General features: G+C 38.5%; 1 protein-coding gene across 1 annotated transcript; it reads right to left on the bottom strand.

Annotated features, from left to right (window-relative positions):
- Positions 1-4,293: 4,293 nt before the first annotated feature.
- LOC306832907 (olfactory receptor 4M1-like) lies at positions 4,294-13,971 on the bottom strand (the record flags this gene model as incomplete). The annotated part of the gene is made up of 3 exons (XM_079357927.1): positions 4,294-5,021; positions 5,320-5,386; positions 13,078-13,971. 3 exons carry the CDS (start codon positions 13,969-13,971, stop codon positions 4,294-4,296), a joined length of 1,689 nt encoding a protein of 562 aa, XP_079214053.1.
- Positions 13,972-19,368: the final 5,397 nt, after the last annotated feature.

Genomic DNA, 19,368 nt, shown 5'->3' with positions numbered 1-19,368 from the left:
TTTTCCCCATTTTGTTTTCTCATGTTTTCAGTGACTCACTGGGACAGATGTGCTTAAACGTTCAATGGGCTTATCACTCACACAACTTCACAATCACACTGATCTTCCTATACAGTGTATGGTTGGATCTTATCAAACATACACTAAAACTTTGCGCAACTTAATTCAGCCAGGTGGTTTGTACGACACATTCGTTCATAGCAACGCACCTCAATAGCATACAATCTGCATGCCAGACACTGAATGTCGCAAACAAAGTTTTTAGTTTTTATTATCTCTCATAAGCCCATTTTATTGTAGTGGGGCCTTGTATATATATAATAATCGTTGTTTCGCATGTGTTATTCTTTAAGTGCAGACAGCCTCGTGCTGTTTGTTAGATATTTTAGTTTCATTTTTCTTTTTCTTAACTTTTCTCGTTTTTAGACTTAACGTAAACCTCCAAGACCACACAGGTTTTTTTCATGGGCAATGCTTCTATACTTGAGCCTTTGACACACAACATAAAAATTCCAATACCACACAGGATTAACATGGACATCCCAAGACCACACAGGCTTTACATGGGAAAAACAAGCTCCGAATGAGCTCTCATGGCATCCATAAACACACAGCTTTATATGGACCCAATGCATAACTGAAACCACCACAAAGGAATTACGTTTCAGCTACCTAGGCTTTTACAAATTGAGCAAATGATTCAAACGCCGTACTCACTGTTGTGGAATTTTTTTTTTTTTTTTTTTTTTTGGTCTCAACGAACATTTATTCGAAGGCAAGATAAGCGTTCGAAGACCCCTCTCTCACACGGTGAGGAGAGAAAGAGGCCCCGAGAAAAGGCAAACATGAACACTTATACATTTCCATCACATTACACAGATCACTTCCCCATCACGCCACATAGAGCCACTGCCCACCTGGCAGGGCACAATCTATCCCCTAGTGTGAGAAAAGAGACTACATGACTATTTACCATCTCCCAAGGCTGAGAAGGAGATGGAGTCCAGTGAGAAAGAGCCTGGGTGACTCTTCCCACATGTACAGAGTGTGAGAAACAGAATAAAGGGAACAAACTGATGGGAAACAAAACACCCAATATGCTGTGCATGTCGTATTCTAAGACATTTCAGATACATTTCATATGACAGATTCTATGAGACCTTCGTACAACACATATAGTACACATGGAGTAAAATTTTCCATAACATCACTTAAATAGAGCGCCCGCTGTCTGCACCCTGTATCTGACGTCAGGTGGGATCCAAAATCTCCGTTTGTCGGAGCGGAATTTTCCCCGGCCGGCAGCTCCTTCAGTTCAGTCTCAGGTAGCAATCAGCGGAAACGTCTATTCCCTCACTCGTCGCCAAAATGTCGTGGAAATTCCCCTTTTACGAGGTGGAGAGTTGCTAATTCTCAAAAGAAGAACTACACGGCGGTGCTTGAATCAGATCCCTTTAATACGTGCAGCACGGAGGAGAGGCCAGAGCATCTTCTGTCTAACCCTTACATTTCAAGTCCTTTTATACAATACCGAGGGATATGGGGAGGTGACCTTACACTTAAACAAATGGTGATCTTACATTACAATGGTTGTTTGAAGTTTAGTGTATTCTGTCTGTCTGGAGACAGTGACTCTGTGATAATGAAATAACATTTACATTCGTATGGTGCTGTCTGCGAAGGAGGAGGCCCTCCTGTGGCTCTCTGACACCTCTGTTCATTTGGTGTCTCCTGAACGTCTAGGTAATTTCCCACATTTGCGAGGAGGAAACAAGGTGTCTTCCTTTAATACATCAATTTTAATAACCCATGTCAAGAAGAATCACGCGGAGTTGCTACATTTGCGCAGCAAAGTGATGAAAAGAAGCAACAGCCGAAACCGAAGAAAACCACACCGTTGTCACTTAAAGAGTCAACTGAAATCCTTGTACCAAGAAATCCTTGCAGAGAATGAAGTTGCAGCTCAAGCACCTACAAGCGAGACAGCGCAGGTGAGTAATTGATTAACTCTAATCATCAAACTAAATTTAATCTGCTGTGCTGAGTGCGTCACATTAAAAATATACATTACATGCAATGAATACAATAACTATTTGGCAGTCAGTGCTTCAAAGAAAAATAAATAATAGAAATTCTATTAAAGAAATGGAGGAATTCTATTATATATTTATTCCCTGTCTCTCTTTTTTATTCTTTCTTTAGGTGCATGCATACCTAGGAGAAGCCATCCCCTCGAAAGGATGCCCTTTGGAGTACTGGAGGCATCAGGAGAGAGGATTTTGTTACTCTCAAAAGAGATTGAGCCCAGTTTGAGTATATTATTTGACAAGTTATGGCCAGTCCTTCATTGACTATGTTTGTTTACAACTAATGGACTGAAGATATGCCTCTTCCTTTTTTTTATATTGTCTGTGGTGTTGTTTGAGGCTGTTTGTTGTTGAGGTTTCTCTCTAACACTAAATAAATATGGCACTTTTTTCCATAATTTAAGTTGTTCTCTTATTTTTCTCAGTGTGTACATTTGGAAAGCCATGTTTCATTCACATATGCATCCAGTGGGGCATCACAATAAAATTAGGCATAATGTGTTAATTCCACAGGAGATATTTTATGTTGTTGTTACCTAACAGTTTTGATGTAAAGAGCCTGCATATATCGGTATCGGTGATATCGGTATCGGAAATTAAGAGTTGGACAATATCGGAATATCGGATATCGGTAGAAAAGCCAATATCGAGCATCCCTAATATATATATATATATATATATAAATGCAAATTGGCTCAGTGGCGCCCCCTTCAAATTTTTAAAAAGGCCTTTTTTTGGTCCTACGTGCATGAAAGTTTTTATGCACATTAAGCATGTGAGGTCTCACATAAAATCCTCTCACACCCAATTTACAATTTAAGTAAGCAAATTTGATTCAAGAGGCATTTGTTAACTTGTTGTACAAAAAGCAAAAAAGATATTAAAAGGAGATGGCCAAAATGGTCATAAACGTTAAAATATGTATACTATGCTTATATATATATATATATATATATATATATATATATATATATATATATATGCAAATTGGCTCAGTGGCGCCCCCTTCAAATTTTCAAAAAGGCCTCCTTATAGAGTTTTTTTGGTCCTACGTGCATGAAAATTTTTATGCACATCAAGCATGTGAGGTCTCACATAAAATCCTCTCACACCCATAGTTAAAACCAAACAGGAAGTCCGCCATATTTTTGAATGGCTCAAATTCGAGTTTCACAGGTTAGCTATTTGAACAAACTCCGACAAAAGCGTTTATCTGATTGACCAAAACTAAGTGTCTGTGTGTTCTTGACATGTTGAAGATCTCCCGTTGTGCTCCGCACTTTATTTCGTCAAAGGGCGTGGTCATACGGACATGTTGTTCGTTACAAACAGGAAGTAGTTTGTAAAGGGGCTTAATATAGTCATATATTCATCAAACATCACAAATATGATTCCAGAAAAAAATAAAACTAGCCATTTTGGTATAATAAGTATGCGTGGCTAAATTACTCAGTGGCGCCCCCTTGACATTTTCAAAAAGGCCTCCCCATTGAGGTTTTTTGTTGTACATGCATGAAATTTGTTATGCTCATTCGGCATGTCAGGAGCTACATAAAAGCCTTCTACACCCATAGTCAAAACCAAACAGGAGGTCCGTCATATTTTTTTGAATGAAAGAAAAAATGGCTGAAATTCTGTTTTCACAGGTTACCTATTTGAACAAACACAGACAAAAGCGTTCATCCTATCATTGTAAACTCAGTCTCAGTGTGTTCTAGAATTGTTTAAGATCTCCCGTTGTGCTCCGCAAGTTATTTCTTTAAAGGGCGTGGCCATGGCGTACCATCAAACTTTGATGTCTCGGTGCACCCCTTTTTTACCTTTCCAAAAGGAAATAGAAGTTTTTTCTTTGACATGCATGACAATTTTTCTGTATCTTAACAATGTAAAGGACCTACAAAAAATCCTCTTGCACCCATAATCAAAACCAAACAGGAAGCCCGCCATATTTTTTTCAATATATAAAAAATGAGCTTCCTGTTGGAACATACTTAGCCAAGACCTTGTTCATCAGATCATTACAAACTCAATGTCAGTGTGTTCTAGACAAGTTGAAGATCTCCCGTTGTGCTACATAAAAGGGCGTGGCCACAGCATACCGACAGCGGCTTTTTTAGGGTTTAAGGAGATTGGGGGCTTAGCCCAGACATGGATAAATAAATAAAAAACCCATGCTCTTGATCATTTTTTAATACACCCTGGCATCTTACTTGCATTTAAAGTATCTTATGTTGTTGAATCTTGAGTTGCTCTCTGTGTTGAATCTTGTGTTGCTCTGAGTTGCTCTCTCCTGTGTTGAATCTTGTGTTGCTCTGAGTTGCTCTCTCCTGTGTTGAATCGTGTGTTGCTCTATCCTGTGTTGCTCTCTGTGTTGAATCTTGTATTGCTCTCTCCTATGTTGCTCTGTGTTGCTGTCCCCTGTGTTGTTCGCGCCCGTGTTGAATCTTGTGTTGGTCTCTGTGTTGAATCTGGTGTTGTTCTCGGTATTGCTCTCTCCTGTGTTGATTGCTTGTGTTGCTGTCCCCTGTGTTGCTTTCTCCTGTGTTGCTCTCTTCTGTATTGCTCTCTGTGTTGAATCTTGTGTTTCTCTCCTGTATCGCTCTCTGAGTTGCTCTCTCATGTATTGCTCTGTGTTGCTGTCTCCTGCGTTGTTCTCTCCTGTGTTGCTCTCTGTGTTGCTCTCCCTAGTGTTGCTTTCTGTGTTGAATCTTGTGTTGCTCTCTCCTGTGATGCTGTCCCTTGTTGCTCTCTGTGTTGCTGTCTCCTGTGTTGAATCTTGTGTTACTGTCCCCTGTGTTGCTGTCTCTTGTGTTGAATCCTGTGTTGCTCTCTCCTGTGTTGCTCTATCCTGCGTTGCTCTCTGTGTTGAATCTTGTGTTGCTCTCTGTGTTGAATCTTTTCTTGCTCTGGAAGGACCTTCTCTGTAGTCCCAAGCTGGTGAGAGGATATTCCTTGCATTTCCCTATTTTTGGACTATTTAAGTCCTCCTCTTTCCTCCCTGAAAAATCTGTGATGCAGAAGAGCAGATGTAGGAAATAATGATCACATACTTTTTATATGATTAATATGTGGTACTTGCGACAAAGATGTTTAATAAAAGCACATTTTGTAGCTATACGTTAAAAAAATTATAATCTAAAATGACATCAGTGCCCTAAAATAGTTTAAAATAATTTACTTATTGTGTATTTTTGTGTTTGTATAATACCCTAAAAGTTACAACAGTTATTACCAGTTTCCTGATCCTGACTCAGCTGCTGCTGGCTCTTCAGTATGTTGCTGCTCATCTGTACTACTCTCTGCAAAACCATAAAATCAACTTGAATTGAACTACTCATATAACCTGTTTTATATACCATCCAGCCGGTCCTATGTTTTGAGCACAATGTTTCCTTTAATAGTACAAAATACTGTATTTAACCCTTTTATACACTAGCTAGAACTACCCCCTCTAATACACAACATTGGTCAAAAATTCATTTCCAATGCAATTTCATGTACAGCTGAGTGCTTCTTTGCAATATTCAATTAATTTATTTGATCATTTAATATACCAGTTAACCATTAAATGCCTTGTTTTTGACTGTCTCAAATCATTATTTTTAATTTGTCTTTCTTACTTTATGAAGAAATATAGGTTTTGTATTGAAACATCAAGTTTACATACACATTACATCTTCTTGATATAAGGTGTTTTTTTATGATCTTTACCCAGTAGCTTATCCTGTTTCTAAAATAAATGTCCGTAAAAAAAAAAGAGGAAAAAAAACTTCAGAGGCTTGTGATAATTACACTTGTAGTTGACGATCTGCCTATTTTAAAGAGGTACACCTTCACAGTGCCTACATACTTTATGGCATAATGATTGAGCTTCAGTTTACTTTATGGATATCTGAAAAGAAAAACTGCGAAAAGACAAAGGAAGATTGCTGTTGGATAAGACGACCTCTAGCTGAAATGCACCTCCATTCAAATCCTCATAAAGACTGACTGTTGAATATTATTCATAATATAAATAAACAGGGAGGTTTAATCAGCACTGAGACGTTGCCACACAAATTCACAGCTATTGCTTACCATTTTGTCTCTTTTGAAAAAATCCATAAAGATTTAATTGTTTTATTCCCTTCTTGTCTGCCATCTCTAAAGCCTGTAAATACAACCATCTCCCGCTGAAAGTTGAGTCACCGTCTGATACGCTGACGCAACGTCTCTCACTCACTCCTGCGCAAGTAGACACACACATACCTGACAGGGAGCATAGATTGGACGTTTTCAAATTTTGACTGTTATACAAATGTTACCAAGACTTTTGTAGAAATTATATCCGGGGCTATCCTCAAAACATTCGGAGCCCCGGTTAAAATGACCTGGCGACGCGTACTGTCAAACTTTGACTTTTACACAAATCAAACTGTAAGGCCTTCTGCTTGGCCACGCGTTGCGGTCGCAACACACGCTGACATGCACAAGGTGCTTTGGGCCCTTCATCACCGCTTGCAAGTTTTAATTTCATATACCTGTAGATCACAGATCATTTGAGAAGCATAGCTTGAAAATTTCTTAAAGGGCTTTTTACCTGGCCTGCCAACACCAGTTTCAGTTTCTTCTTTTGAAGTTAAGTTTACTATTTTTTTGTTGATTAGATTACTCACTGTGTTTACTTTTTTTTTTTTTTTTTTTTTTAAGATTTGTTTTTGGGCCTTTTTGCCTTTAATGATAGAGAGAGGAAGGTGGATAGAGTCGGAAAGGGGGGAGAGAGTGGGGAGAGACATGCGGGAAATGGGCCACAGGCCGGACGTGAACCCGGGCCGCCCGCGCGTGAGGACTGAGCCTCAATACATGGGGTCGCACGCACTGCCGCTGCGCCACCGGCGACCCCCTGTGTTTACTTTTTTGATGTGCGTCTTCAATTACATTAAGAAGGGTGCATGGAAACCAGGTTATCAAGGTTCCTTTTTAAACATTTAATAGTCACAGGGTAGCTGTCGCTCAGTTGTCAATTAATTGGAATGTTGGGGGTTCAATCCCCAGCTCCTGCAGTCACATGCTGAACAGTCCTTTGGCAAGACACTAAAACCCAAATTGCTCTAACTGCCGGGTCAATGGCGTTTAAACTGTGTATGAATGGATTCGTACATTTTGATGGGCACAGTGTGGGAATGTGGCGTTAATGTGTGACCAGTGTAGAAGTGCTTTAAATAGTTAGAAGACGAGAAAAGCACTATACAAGCTAGAGTTCATTTATCATATTGTCGATGTCTGTAATGATCTGCAATACATTTTGCACTATGCATACCCAATATCCTTGAGAATTTGAACAGCCGGTATTGCAGTAGGCTACCTATATTTGGTGTTATTTATAGAGAAGGCCTTTTTGCGTATTAATCTAAAGTTAATTTGAATAAAATAGGAATTCATTTACTTAAATGTAGATTTATTGGCTTCCTTTTTGAGATGCTGAGTGAGAAGGTGTACTTGCAATAAAGTTTGTTTGTGTGAAATAGTCCTCACTCCAGGGTGTTGTTGTTTTGTTAATTGCTCTCAGAGGAGTGTAGAGTTAATGGCCTGTTGACCCCCTCTACCTTGCATTGCATGTTCTCAGTGTAATGATTACAAACAACGGCTATATCAAATCACCTCTCAGAAATGGCTCATTGAAGATAAGTTCTTAAACAGCATTAGATTTCAGGTTACTGATTAATAAAGGTCACACTGAGAGAAAAATATGCCAATCTGAAAAATTTTATACAATTTGTCAAAGCATCCCATGAAACCACAGTACAATGACCAGAGTCATAATTAGCTGGCTGTAGCAAAGCCTTTTCCCTTAGGTCTGTTGTTTTCAACTAAGGCACTGGGAAGGTCTCTCTGAAGACGCCAATTACAGCAGCCTTTCATCAGCATTTCAAAATATGCAAGTCAGTCTGGAGATGGTTAATTGCATCACTTGGATTTCATCATGTGAATTTGGCATTTGTACCTCAATAATACAATGCACACAGAAATGCATTGCAAACAATATGACCTTTTAAATCTATACTTAAAAAGTAAAAATAAAAAGTAAGGAATACATAACTGTAAATAAAAAAAGGTATATTTATTGCAAATTATCTTATAAGTAATTGAGTATAGGTAATATTATGTACTTTGTGCTGTCTCTCTTTTTGTCAGTTGCCCTAATGTGTGAGGTTTGATTCCTAAGTATATAGTGGGAGTCGATCAAACTGTTGGTCGTTCTTATTAAAAATCCACATCATTTTCTTTATCTTCATTTTAAATCAAAAAGGATTCCAAGGCTACAAATTAGCATAGACAAACAAAGAATAAGGTCCTCTACCTGCTTTTGTACAGTGTCTCGAGATAACACCTGTTATGAATTGACGCTATACACATAAAGATTGAATGATTAAACAGACTGTTTCGCTTCAAAAACGGTCAAATTGTCGCAAAGAACGTCTCAAACAATTCTTCTTTCTTTTGCATGGCAGATTTTCAAACCAACTATGTACATACCACCACCTACTGTAGCTGTAGTGGACTGTGTACAAAGGCAAGTGTACTCAGGCTTGGAACGATTTCAGTAATGTGAAGGCAGACGAGCCCCCATGCTGGGGAAGTGGACTCATCAAAGAATGGTGCCTAATCTGAAATATCATTTGTAATCATCTACCAATGAGGGTCCGGGAGGCAGACACCTGGCTTAAAACGTTCTCAGGTATGGACCAGCTCCCTGTTATGCTGTGGGCCTAGAATGCTGGGGGAAATTGACACCTTGAGGTTCTGTCAGCCACTTTAACCCTTATATCTATTATAATTTAAGTGAATCTTGAAGCTGCTCAACTTCAACCTCTATAATCACCATAATAATCATCATTACAGCTGCTAATGTTAATATTAGACTAATGAGTGTAATATCATACTAGGTTTTTACTACTATTGCTACATATACTACGACCCCACATATAGTTAAGACTTCTCAAGGACTGCCAAGCCTTTGTACAAAGGACACACTTCAATGGCTATGCAGAGAAGTGGGCCTCACGCGATAAAGAAGCTTACAGACTTGCCTCTGAGAACAACCAGCAGTCAAGCTCTGGTGGGAAAGAATAATATGATCCATGAATCGAACAGACAAGGAGCACTTACCTGAGGGTTAATTTCCTTCGGAAAATGTAAAAGAAGATGTGACACAGCAAGAGGAAAACCAGTGATTATATCTATTATGGAGCCGCTAACTAAGGGAACGAATTAAACAGCTTGGTTGGGATCGTATCGAAAAGACAGGTTGATGGTTTAGATGCAGAAATAATAAAAGTTTAGTTCAGAAAGGTTAATTGGAGAAAAACAGTCAAGAAGTATGAGAATTTGGAACTGTTTCTGCTGTATCCAAATTATAGGAAGAATCTGCACCAGTTAAATGTAGTAGATCACTAATTTTGTCTCAAATGTTTAAAATGTTGTCATTATAAGAGATCATGAAATCGTTGCTGTTGAGGGCAAAAGTAATTCATGACAAAATGGAGTTATGACTCTCTGTCAGCCTGGCTACAGTGCTGGAAAGGTATCTCGGATTGTCTTTATTTTCTTCAATAAGAGACGAGTAACAGGCAGCGCAAGTGTGCCGTAGAGCTTTCATATATCTATTATAACTATCTTACCAAATTAAACAAGATTCTTTCATGTTGGCAGAGCACCACATTCTTTCAAATTTATGCAATATTTATTTTAGAGCACGGGTTTCTGAGTTGTACCATGTACCATCTCTGTCATTTGATAACCTTCTGGTTTACGTGGGCGATTGAATCCAGAGCAACTCTCAGTGAATCCACCACACTATCTACAAACTGATCCAGCTGAGAGGGACTAAAGTAATTAGGAGTTTTCAACTGGGTTAGGATATGGTACTGAATCAAAAGCAGCTGAAATGGCTTCCTTAAATTTAGCTACAGCACTATCAGATAAACTTCTAGAGAGCACTTTTTTATTAAGAAGGTTTAAGGCTGGTAAGAAGAAGTCAAACGTTATTAAGAATTGATCTGATATCAGAGGATTCTCTAGAAAACTTTCAAGTTATTAATTTCAATGCAATAAGCTAGTGGTTAAAACGATGAGTAGGTTTGTTTACACCCTGGGTGAAGCCAACCGAGTCTGATAGTGACATGAAAGCTGTGCTAAGACTGTCATTAACAACATCCACATGGATATTGAAGTCACCTACAACAATTATTCTATCACTACTAAGGACTATGTTTGATAGAAATTCAGCAAATTCAGATAGAAATTCTGAATATGGGCCAGGAGGGTGGTAAACTATAACAACTAGAACTGGCTGAAAAGTTCTAGAGACTGGATGTAAAAGACTGAGTGCAAGACTTTCAAAAGAGGTATAATTCAGCTTTGGTCGAGGGTTGATTACAAGACCGAAATAAAAAAAGCTGCTCCTCAAGGTATGTCAGTATTAAAATGACTGGGAGAGGTGTATTCAATTAAACTAACATATTCATCCTGAGAAAGCCAGGTTTCTATTAAACAAAGTAGATCAATACGATTCTCTGGTATTAGATCAGTTAATAAAAGAGATTTAGATGCCAAGAATCTCATGTTTAATAGGCCGCATTTTTCAAAATCGTATTCGTAATTTTAATTTTGGGCCGGAAAACAGACACAGTATCTATAGTATAATTAGAATTCCAGTTATAAGTAGAGTAGAGTTACATTTGGATTTATGTCATACTGTCAGCTATAGTGGCAGGTAAACAGATCTAAAGGAAGTGCAGAGAAGTGTGTAAGACGACAGCTCTGCCTCCTGGTCTGAACTCTGATGAGTTGTCAGGGTTTGGGACTGATAAACTCTGCTACGTTTCTCGATAATAGAGCTGTATTGGCCAAAGTAGGATGGATGCTATCTCTAGCTAGCAGACCAGGTTTTACCCAAAAAGACTACAAGTTATCGATGACGTCTACATCGTTGCTGGACACCACCTCGATTGCCAGCGGTTGAATGAAGACATGCGGCTATACGTGTCATCACTGGTCAGATTAGGGAGAGGACCAGAGAAAACTACGGAGTTTGACGTCGTCTTTGCCAAACTAGACACCGACTCCATATTAACCCTAGTTATTTCCGACTGCTGTAGTTGGGAGTCCTTAGTGCCGACATGAATTATAATTGTATCAAATCTACGTTTAGTCTTTGTCAGCAGCTTTTTTGAGATATCATGTCGCCCGCTCTGCTGCTGACTTCGCTAACTTTACGTTTCTGACTATGGAGTCTTCCCTCGGACAGTAACCCAGTCACTGCCTCTCAGCTGCTCAGGAGCTACAGGGGGAAATGTTACAGTATGTTAGCCCGCACCGGCTACAGGTGGCTGGCTAACTACTGCTGTGTACGATGGCTGTGGCTCTGACTCAAAGGTGGAGAGCCGGCTCTCTAACTCAGACACCCTCACCCCACCTTAGCCTGAAACTATGTAGTTTTAAATGAAACAAAATTGTTTAGCAGATAGCTCGCTAGAGAGCAAGAGAGCTTGTTAAATACTTCTGTTAGTCTCAGTGTGCAGTGATTTAGAAACAACAGTTCTAAAACATTACATGAGATAAAGCTAAGCTAGCTCTGTCGATCAGCACAGTAGCAGCGAAACACAATAAGAAGAGATGCAATACGCTCACCGTAGTATGTCAGTAAACAAACAGTCAGGAGATAAGAGCAGATGTTCCCAGACAGAGCTGGGGATTGTTGCGAGGAAATCAAAAATAATAAGTTCATTAAGAGGTGACAGTCAGCACATAAAGGGAACACAGAACACTCTGTATTTCTTTTGAATGTCTTAGATCAGGTATTTTTGAACTGAGTTTGAGTGCTAAATGAAGAGTTGATTATTAACTTTTACACTGTCTACATTCAGAAGTAATGGTAATGGGAATCTGTAAAAAATATTGTTTGTTGGTAAATTTGTGGGTCCTGTATGAAACAAAATGCTGTATCCAGAGAACACAATACAGCAAGTCAGAAAAATACCTTTATTTTAAATATTGACAATTATATTCAGCAGAGTGAAGCTGCACTACACCAAAGTACTGTTGCATAGGGCTGTTCTATTACAGCAAAACTCTTAATCTTCATTTTGACTGATATTGACTTGACGATTAATAAACAAAATTAACCATTGGTTGTACAACACTTCAACATTCTGAACACCTTGAAAAACAAGCAATAGAGGAAAATTATTCCATCCATCCAACCAAGAAAATTAATAAACGGAACATATACAAAACAATAACTAAAAAAATACAAATAAATTAACTCTATTTTCAGGTAGTGGTGATGTGCTCTTGTGGCCCACCAAGAACAACAAACATTTTGAAACATTTATCACACATTAAAAAAAACCTATGGACAAAACAAGTGCAATGCCTGTCTCATCTTTTCTCGTGACACCCTTAATATATACTTTATTTTTCCTGTTTAGATAAGGAGTGTTATTAAAAGCAGATTAAAGTTTTGTCAAAAAAGATTTCCAGAAAACTTTATCTTTGAATACATTATCCAAACAAGGTATTCACCCTTATATCAAGCGCCCATAAAACATAATCTGACATAAACCAGAGCCTATAAATGTTAAGTTTTAGAAGAGTTTTCAGCTGGAATAAAAATTGCACCAGTTGAGCCAGATATTTAAGCATTTTGATGCAGTCCGAAAATATGGTTTGACAACATATTTTTGATTTACCTGTTCGTTATGTCTCCTCGCATTAAACTGTACATATACATTTTAACATTAGTGTTATAGCATTCTGATGAATTATTTGTAAGACTGGCTCTGCTTGTTAAATAGTAAAGTACACAAGAGGGTTGACACTGTAAAGTTTGCTTTTTACTATAACCACATACAAGTACATTATTTCTGTCTAGACAATGCACCAATTGAATATATCACATCTTAAGCTTAAATTTACAATTTTGACTTGCCATCGTTAACAAAGTTACCATCCTACATCGAACTTTAGTGAGGATCAGTCCATAAATGATGGGGTTGAGAACAGGAGGCATCATGAGAATTTGTATCGCCATAAAGTTCTTTACGCTTTGGGGCATAGATGCTGATCCATATCTAGAGTACATAACGTCAAAGAGTAATGCAGCTGTAACGTTAAGCAAACATAATAAATGTGGCACACATGTTTGTGTAAACTTTTTCCTGGACTCTTTAGAATTTATAGCTGCTTTTACCAAGTGTACATATGAACACACAATAAAGAGAACATGACCACAATAGAAGGAGATAATAAATAATCCCACTATGCTGTTTGCTGATGTGGTAGTACAAGCAAGTTTAACAATTGACCAGTTCTCACAATATAGTTTCTGTATGCGGGAGCCACATAATTTAAGTCTGGCTGTCAAACTTACAACCATCACCTCACAAATGAAAGGAACAATCCAAGACAAACTAAGCAGGACAGCAGTTTTTTGCACAGACATTAACAAGTGATACTCTAGTGGTCGACATATAGCCACATATCTGTCATAAGCCATAAGCGCTAAAATAGAGAAATCAACTGTTGCATAGGTGTATATCACAAAGAATTGCACAAAACATCCCAAATATGATATAACTTGAATATCAGACAGCAAATCATATGCAAATTTAGGATAAAAGCCTGCAGTACCATAGAGTCCATTGATGCACAAGTTACACACAAAAATGTACATAGGTTCATGAAGGTTTTGATCCAAGGCTATGGTCAAAATCAGAGCCACATTTACCAGCAGAATTGCACAATAACATAGTACAGTGAGAGAAAAAAGTGTTACTCTATAGTTGGTTGTGGCACTGAAGCCAGTAAGAGTAAAAAAAACAATATTGGTTGTGTTAGTCATATTTTGCTAAGTAAGGAAAGTGTGAAAATATCAAATACTTAAAAGAAGGGATAGATGCTGTGAAAATGTTAAAATGTTCATTGTAAGTTAGAAGTATGTCCTATTTATTTTGTCCGCTGCAGGTTGGCTAATGTGTTTGTGATGCATATATTATTCAAGTGGGAATTTATAACAGACAAAGACTCCCTTTCCACAACAGTAGTTACATCACAGCGAAGCAAATCAAGGGGGAAAAAATCAGTGTACAATATAATGGTAAAGATGTTGTATTGAAACTGTATGAAACAACAGATGTTATTGATGTATACGTTAGATGGTCAACAGACATAAGTAAAATAATCAAGAGAAAAGACTTTAATTAAGAATCTTTACATGATTTTATGAATTAATTAATACATACTACTTCATACTACATCTTACTACTCGAAGTGCTTTTACACTGCATGTCACACCTACCCATTCATAAGATTCACACACTGATGGCAGTGGTTGCTATGTAGTATCATCCATCAGAAGTAACTAATTCAAGGTTATGTGTGTTGCCCAAGGTCATATCGGTCATGTTGCTCAGCTTGCAATCAAACCCTCTGACTGAGAAACAATGACTGTACCAACTGAGCCACAGCCACCCCAAAGTTGAAGAGTCCAACTGTATCAATCTGTACACACTTACAAAAAGAGCAGTTCTCACTCTTTGTTATATTTTTGAAAAAAGAACCAAGAGCCCATGAGCACAGCAGTCACAACACTTAGCAAAGTAACAGTGGTAAGGAAAACTGCCTTCAATGCCAGAAACCTCAAGCAGAAACAGAAGTGCCATCTGCTACAAATATAAGAGGTGATGGAGAGATTGATTTTGTGATGTGCATTGCAGATCGCTCATATGAATCATATTATCAACAATATAGAAAACTGTCTATGACAAAGTTGCTTATGGCTTTGTTTTGTCTTGCTCTGCTTCTCTTGACAATCAGTAAATCCCAAGGTAAGTTTATTTTTGACTGAAAATGTCAGGGTGAAGGTTTTATATATGGTTGGAAGATATTTTCAACCTTTGTCCACTCATAAGCAAGATAAATAAATCCTTGATTTAAAAAAAATACTCAGAGAATGATCTCATAAAAAGTAATTATATTTTGGCAGGTCTTTCTAGGAATGTAACGATTCACTCAACTCGCGATATGATACAATAACATGCTACCATGGTTGTTACAACCAACCACCTCTGCTTTACAGCTGCTGACGCTTACCATATTAGGGACTGGATCCCCCCCCCCCCGCATTACAACATTGAAGACTTAAAACTAAAATCCAAAATAGAATAATAATTATCCTACAATACAGGTTCTCTCTTTATTTATCTTTGACAACATTAAACACTTAATATAATCAGCCTGCTCATTATTAGACATGTAACTCTGACTTATCCTGCTGTGTGTGCATTCAGCTCTCACTATCTGCAGTGTTTATAACTCAGCGCTGTTGCAGAGTCTGAAGCCCCGTTTCCACCGAGCGGTCCGGCTCTCGTCGTCTCGGTATGGCGAGCATTTTGCGACGGAAAGATTCCCAAATAACCGATCCGTACCATCCCACTTTTTGGGATCCTTCTGTTGGGGTGCCAAGAATGTCGAGCCAACCCAAAGAGATGGAGCTAAACACTGCAGTCCGTTGATTGGGTGAAAGAATCGTCACTTCCCGTGTTACGTCGGCAAACAAAACTCCGCCGTGTTTAAACCATTGACTGTAATACACAGCTGATTGTTTATGTCTGTATTTCTCTTCACACAGCCTTCTCTGAAACAAAACTTGATTGAGTTTTTGTAATAAAGAGTGACAAAGTGGGTGAACTGCTGGATGTCTCCAGCTTTGGTTTTGTTTGTGTAGCGTTTTTCTTCTTTGTTGAATTTATTAGTTCGTGGTTAGCTGCTATCATATGATGCTATTTACATAGTGGCTACTGTCATCTGGTTTACATGCCACCCACCAAATAGGGCAAGGGGTGGCTGTGGAAACGCAAATGGGATTAGGCTTAATCGAACCAAACCATACCAAACTGTACCGATCCGTACCGGACTGCTGTGTGGAAACGGGGCTTTAGTGGAAACATTCACAGACTGAGACTACAGAGACTCTGAGAGGACGCTGCTATCGTTATGTTAGCTGCAGACACTGTGAGACTGAATGGAGAAAAGTCGAGCCAATTGTTTGACCGGATTACATGTTCCGACACATTTCGTATGGATCACCGCACAACTGTGTGCTGATGCACTAAAAGTTAAAAGGGCCGCGCTCGTGTGTGTGTGTATGCGCACGTGTGTGCATTTGCACTGAAGTGTCTGTAGGTGTGTCAGACTCTCAGGGTGCAGCAGAGAGAAGAGCAGGTAGCTGCAGCTAAATAAAACATGCTTAATACTCACAGCATAGTTTTGATGACTTTATGGTCAAACATTTGCCTGCTCTGTAGCAGATAGCTCTCTGAAATGAACTCACCAAACAGAAAATTTACCCGCATTTGGCACTTGGCTGGTGTTGATTTCGTACGCTGTTTCGGCGATTCATTTTTTAAAGAATCAATGTGAACGATGGCAACTTGCATTAATCATGAGGCAAAGTGCCTCATGATTAATCTTTACATCCTCAGGTCTTTCAATTGGTGACAGCTGTTCACCTAACAGCCAAAAAGTCATTAAATTATACCCAGTTTCCTTTTTCCACACTTGAAATCCATAAGAGCATGACAAAGAGGCCTGTGTGTTTTAACCTCGCCCCTTTATGCCCTCAAGGCCCTGACACGCTGGACAGATGGCAAAGTGGCAACAAAGGCTAACAGTGGCACCTTTTGTCTCGGCCAAAAAGTTGCACTTGAACACACTGCAAAGATTACAGCCAACAGCCAACCATCAAATACGTTCTGCGCGTACATGAAAGGAAATAAGTCTTCCTTTCTCTTCAAGCAAACGACCTTCCAACAAGACATTCCCCATCATCCAAATCATGTTTGATGTTGAAACATTGCAGACATTCCTTTTCGGTTCTGGTAGTGAGGTCCCACTCAAGTAATTGTGATATGTCTGTAGCTTCAGTGAGTGGAAAACATGAGGAACTAGCAATGAAGTTTCACCCCCTCTATAAGCACAACGGATGACGCAAAATGGCGATTTTTGCTCATTTCAGTCAAGAAATACGGAGCTTTCCCCTCTCAGGGAAAAATCAGTGCTGGATGCACAACCATTCAAAAAATACCACCAGGTTTCTAATAATATCAAGTTTAGGGAAAATGGGGGAAGTATTAATGCATTTTCATTTTCAGATTTGCTTTTTAATTTGAATTCTGATTACCATTCGCTACCATAGAAAGCGTCTTTATTGACTGAAATGTAGCATGTGCCTTAGCCTGTCTACATTTAAGAAAGGGAAAACTGGTAGTTCTAATTTTAACATTTTGTTGGTTTATTGTATGCTGTTCTTTAGTGGAGATTTTAAAAGGGTTTGTGGTGAAACGCCTGAAATAAGGTATGTGGATAACAAAAGCTAAAGTGATGACGTTTTGTTAGTCGCTATGTTAGGTAATACCCTCACTTGTGAATTTGATGCTTTCATGCATACTTAAATATGCAATTGCTAACGAGTAATACAAATTGAAAAAACGCAAGCCTCACTTTTCCAGGCATACACTAATTAAAATGTTATATAGCCCAGACCTGTGAATATATTGGACTCTGTTCTCACTGCAATACTTATTTACAATTTGGAAGAAAATGAAACATATTTAAACAATTAATCCAACATTTTTATTTTATTTGAAAGTCCACAGTGTCTGCCAAGAAAAAAGCTGGCCCTTATCCAAATGTTGTCTATAACTGCTGCTGTGTGACATTAGCAAAGGATAATTTTTTGACTTAAAATATTAAACTTTCAAAATGCTTGCTAAAACAAGGTATTTGCAAAATTGAGTCATGTCTTGTTAACGCTCTAAAATTCAATCACAAATAATAATAATAATAATACATTTTATTTAATGGCGCCTTTCAAGCCACCCAAGGTCACCTTACAGTGGATAAAAGGAGTACATTAGGTTAAAACCAAACATAAAACAAACAAAAGACAGGTGTAGTGTGAAGTGAACAGTTACAGTGAGTATGCCAGTTTAAACAGGTGGGTTTTGAGTTTGGATTTAAAGGTGGAGATGGACTCTGACTGTCTTATGTGGGGGGGGAGGGAGTTCCAAAGTCTGGGTGCCGAGCAGCTGAAGGCTCGGGCACCCATGGTACTGAGGCGTGGTGTGGGGATGTCTAGCAGTCCAGCAGAGGTTGAGCGGAGAGTGCGTGAGGGGCTGTAGTAGGTCAGCATTCATGTTTTTCTTGGCCTTAGTACATTAGTGGATCCTTCTTAATGCAGACGGACTTTGTCGATGGTCCCAGAGCATAAAATCCATCCTGGGTTGATGTCCTGGGGATACAGAAGTGTAGTAAACTAATGACCCAGAGGCTTAATCGTCATATTTACTCTAGGCTATTTTTGTATCTCTGTGACATTGCATCACAGATGGGAGTTATATCAGTGAAACTCCAATGTGGTGTATTATATTATATTCAATTTTATTTCATACTTTTCTTTGAATTTCATGAAATAATAAAATTTCATATTTTTTATTTTATGTGATCTGTAACATCATTCTGTTCTATCCTTTGTTTCCCCTTTTATTATATTATGACTGCATTTTATATTCTTATTTTTACATTTCAACTATCACATTTACTTTTCCATATCCTTCTATTTTAGCTGACATGTTGTTACTTTGTGTCTTTTTTTGTCACATCTGAAACACACTATGCTATATTCTCTGTTAAGCGGTTGAGCAGTTCCAGCTTTGGCTCTATTTGCATCGTTGTGTTCAGATGCTTTTCCGTTCATCTTGTTGTGTCCTTGTAGCTAGTTAGTTTAGTTATGAATTCATCAATATAACTGTTGTCTGTCTTTGTGTGATTAGAATGGCAAACAGCTTAAATGATTGCCACTACACGTCGCAAAGTCTCCATTGGACGAAGTCATGTATACTTTGCCGTTTGACTTTTAAAACAAAGTCAGCTCAGTGTACAGGCTGATTATGCAGGGTTTCTCTTTAACAGCGTAAGTCTCTCAGTATCTTAAGTAGTATCTGCCCATCATCATCAGTTTCTGGCATTATAAATGACAAACTTTTATCATCCAAAGATTGAGTTGCTTCAGCATTTGCTTCTGCCCCTCGTAGTTGGTTCATGAGAGTCTCTTTGCAACCAAAGATGGCCCAAGAATTTAATCTCCCACAGTTCAGAATTCTTTTCATCTTCATTGAAAACTTGCCATTACCACCAGTTTACTCGACTTTGAGCCTCATCTGCTCATGGTGCTAGCTTA

This window comes from Symphodus melops (genome assembly GCF_947650265.1).
Source record: "Symphodus melops genome assembly, chromosome: 12".
NCBI lineage: Eukaryota > Metazoa > Chordata > Actinopteri > Labriformes > Labridae > Symphodus > Symphodus melops.
This window is presented reverse-complemented; position numbering and strand designations above follow the sequence as displayed.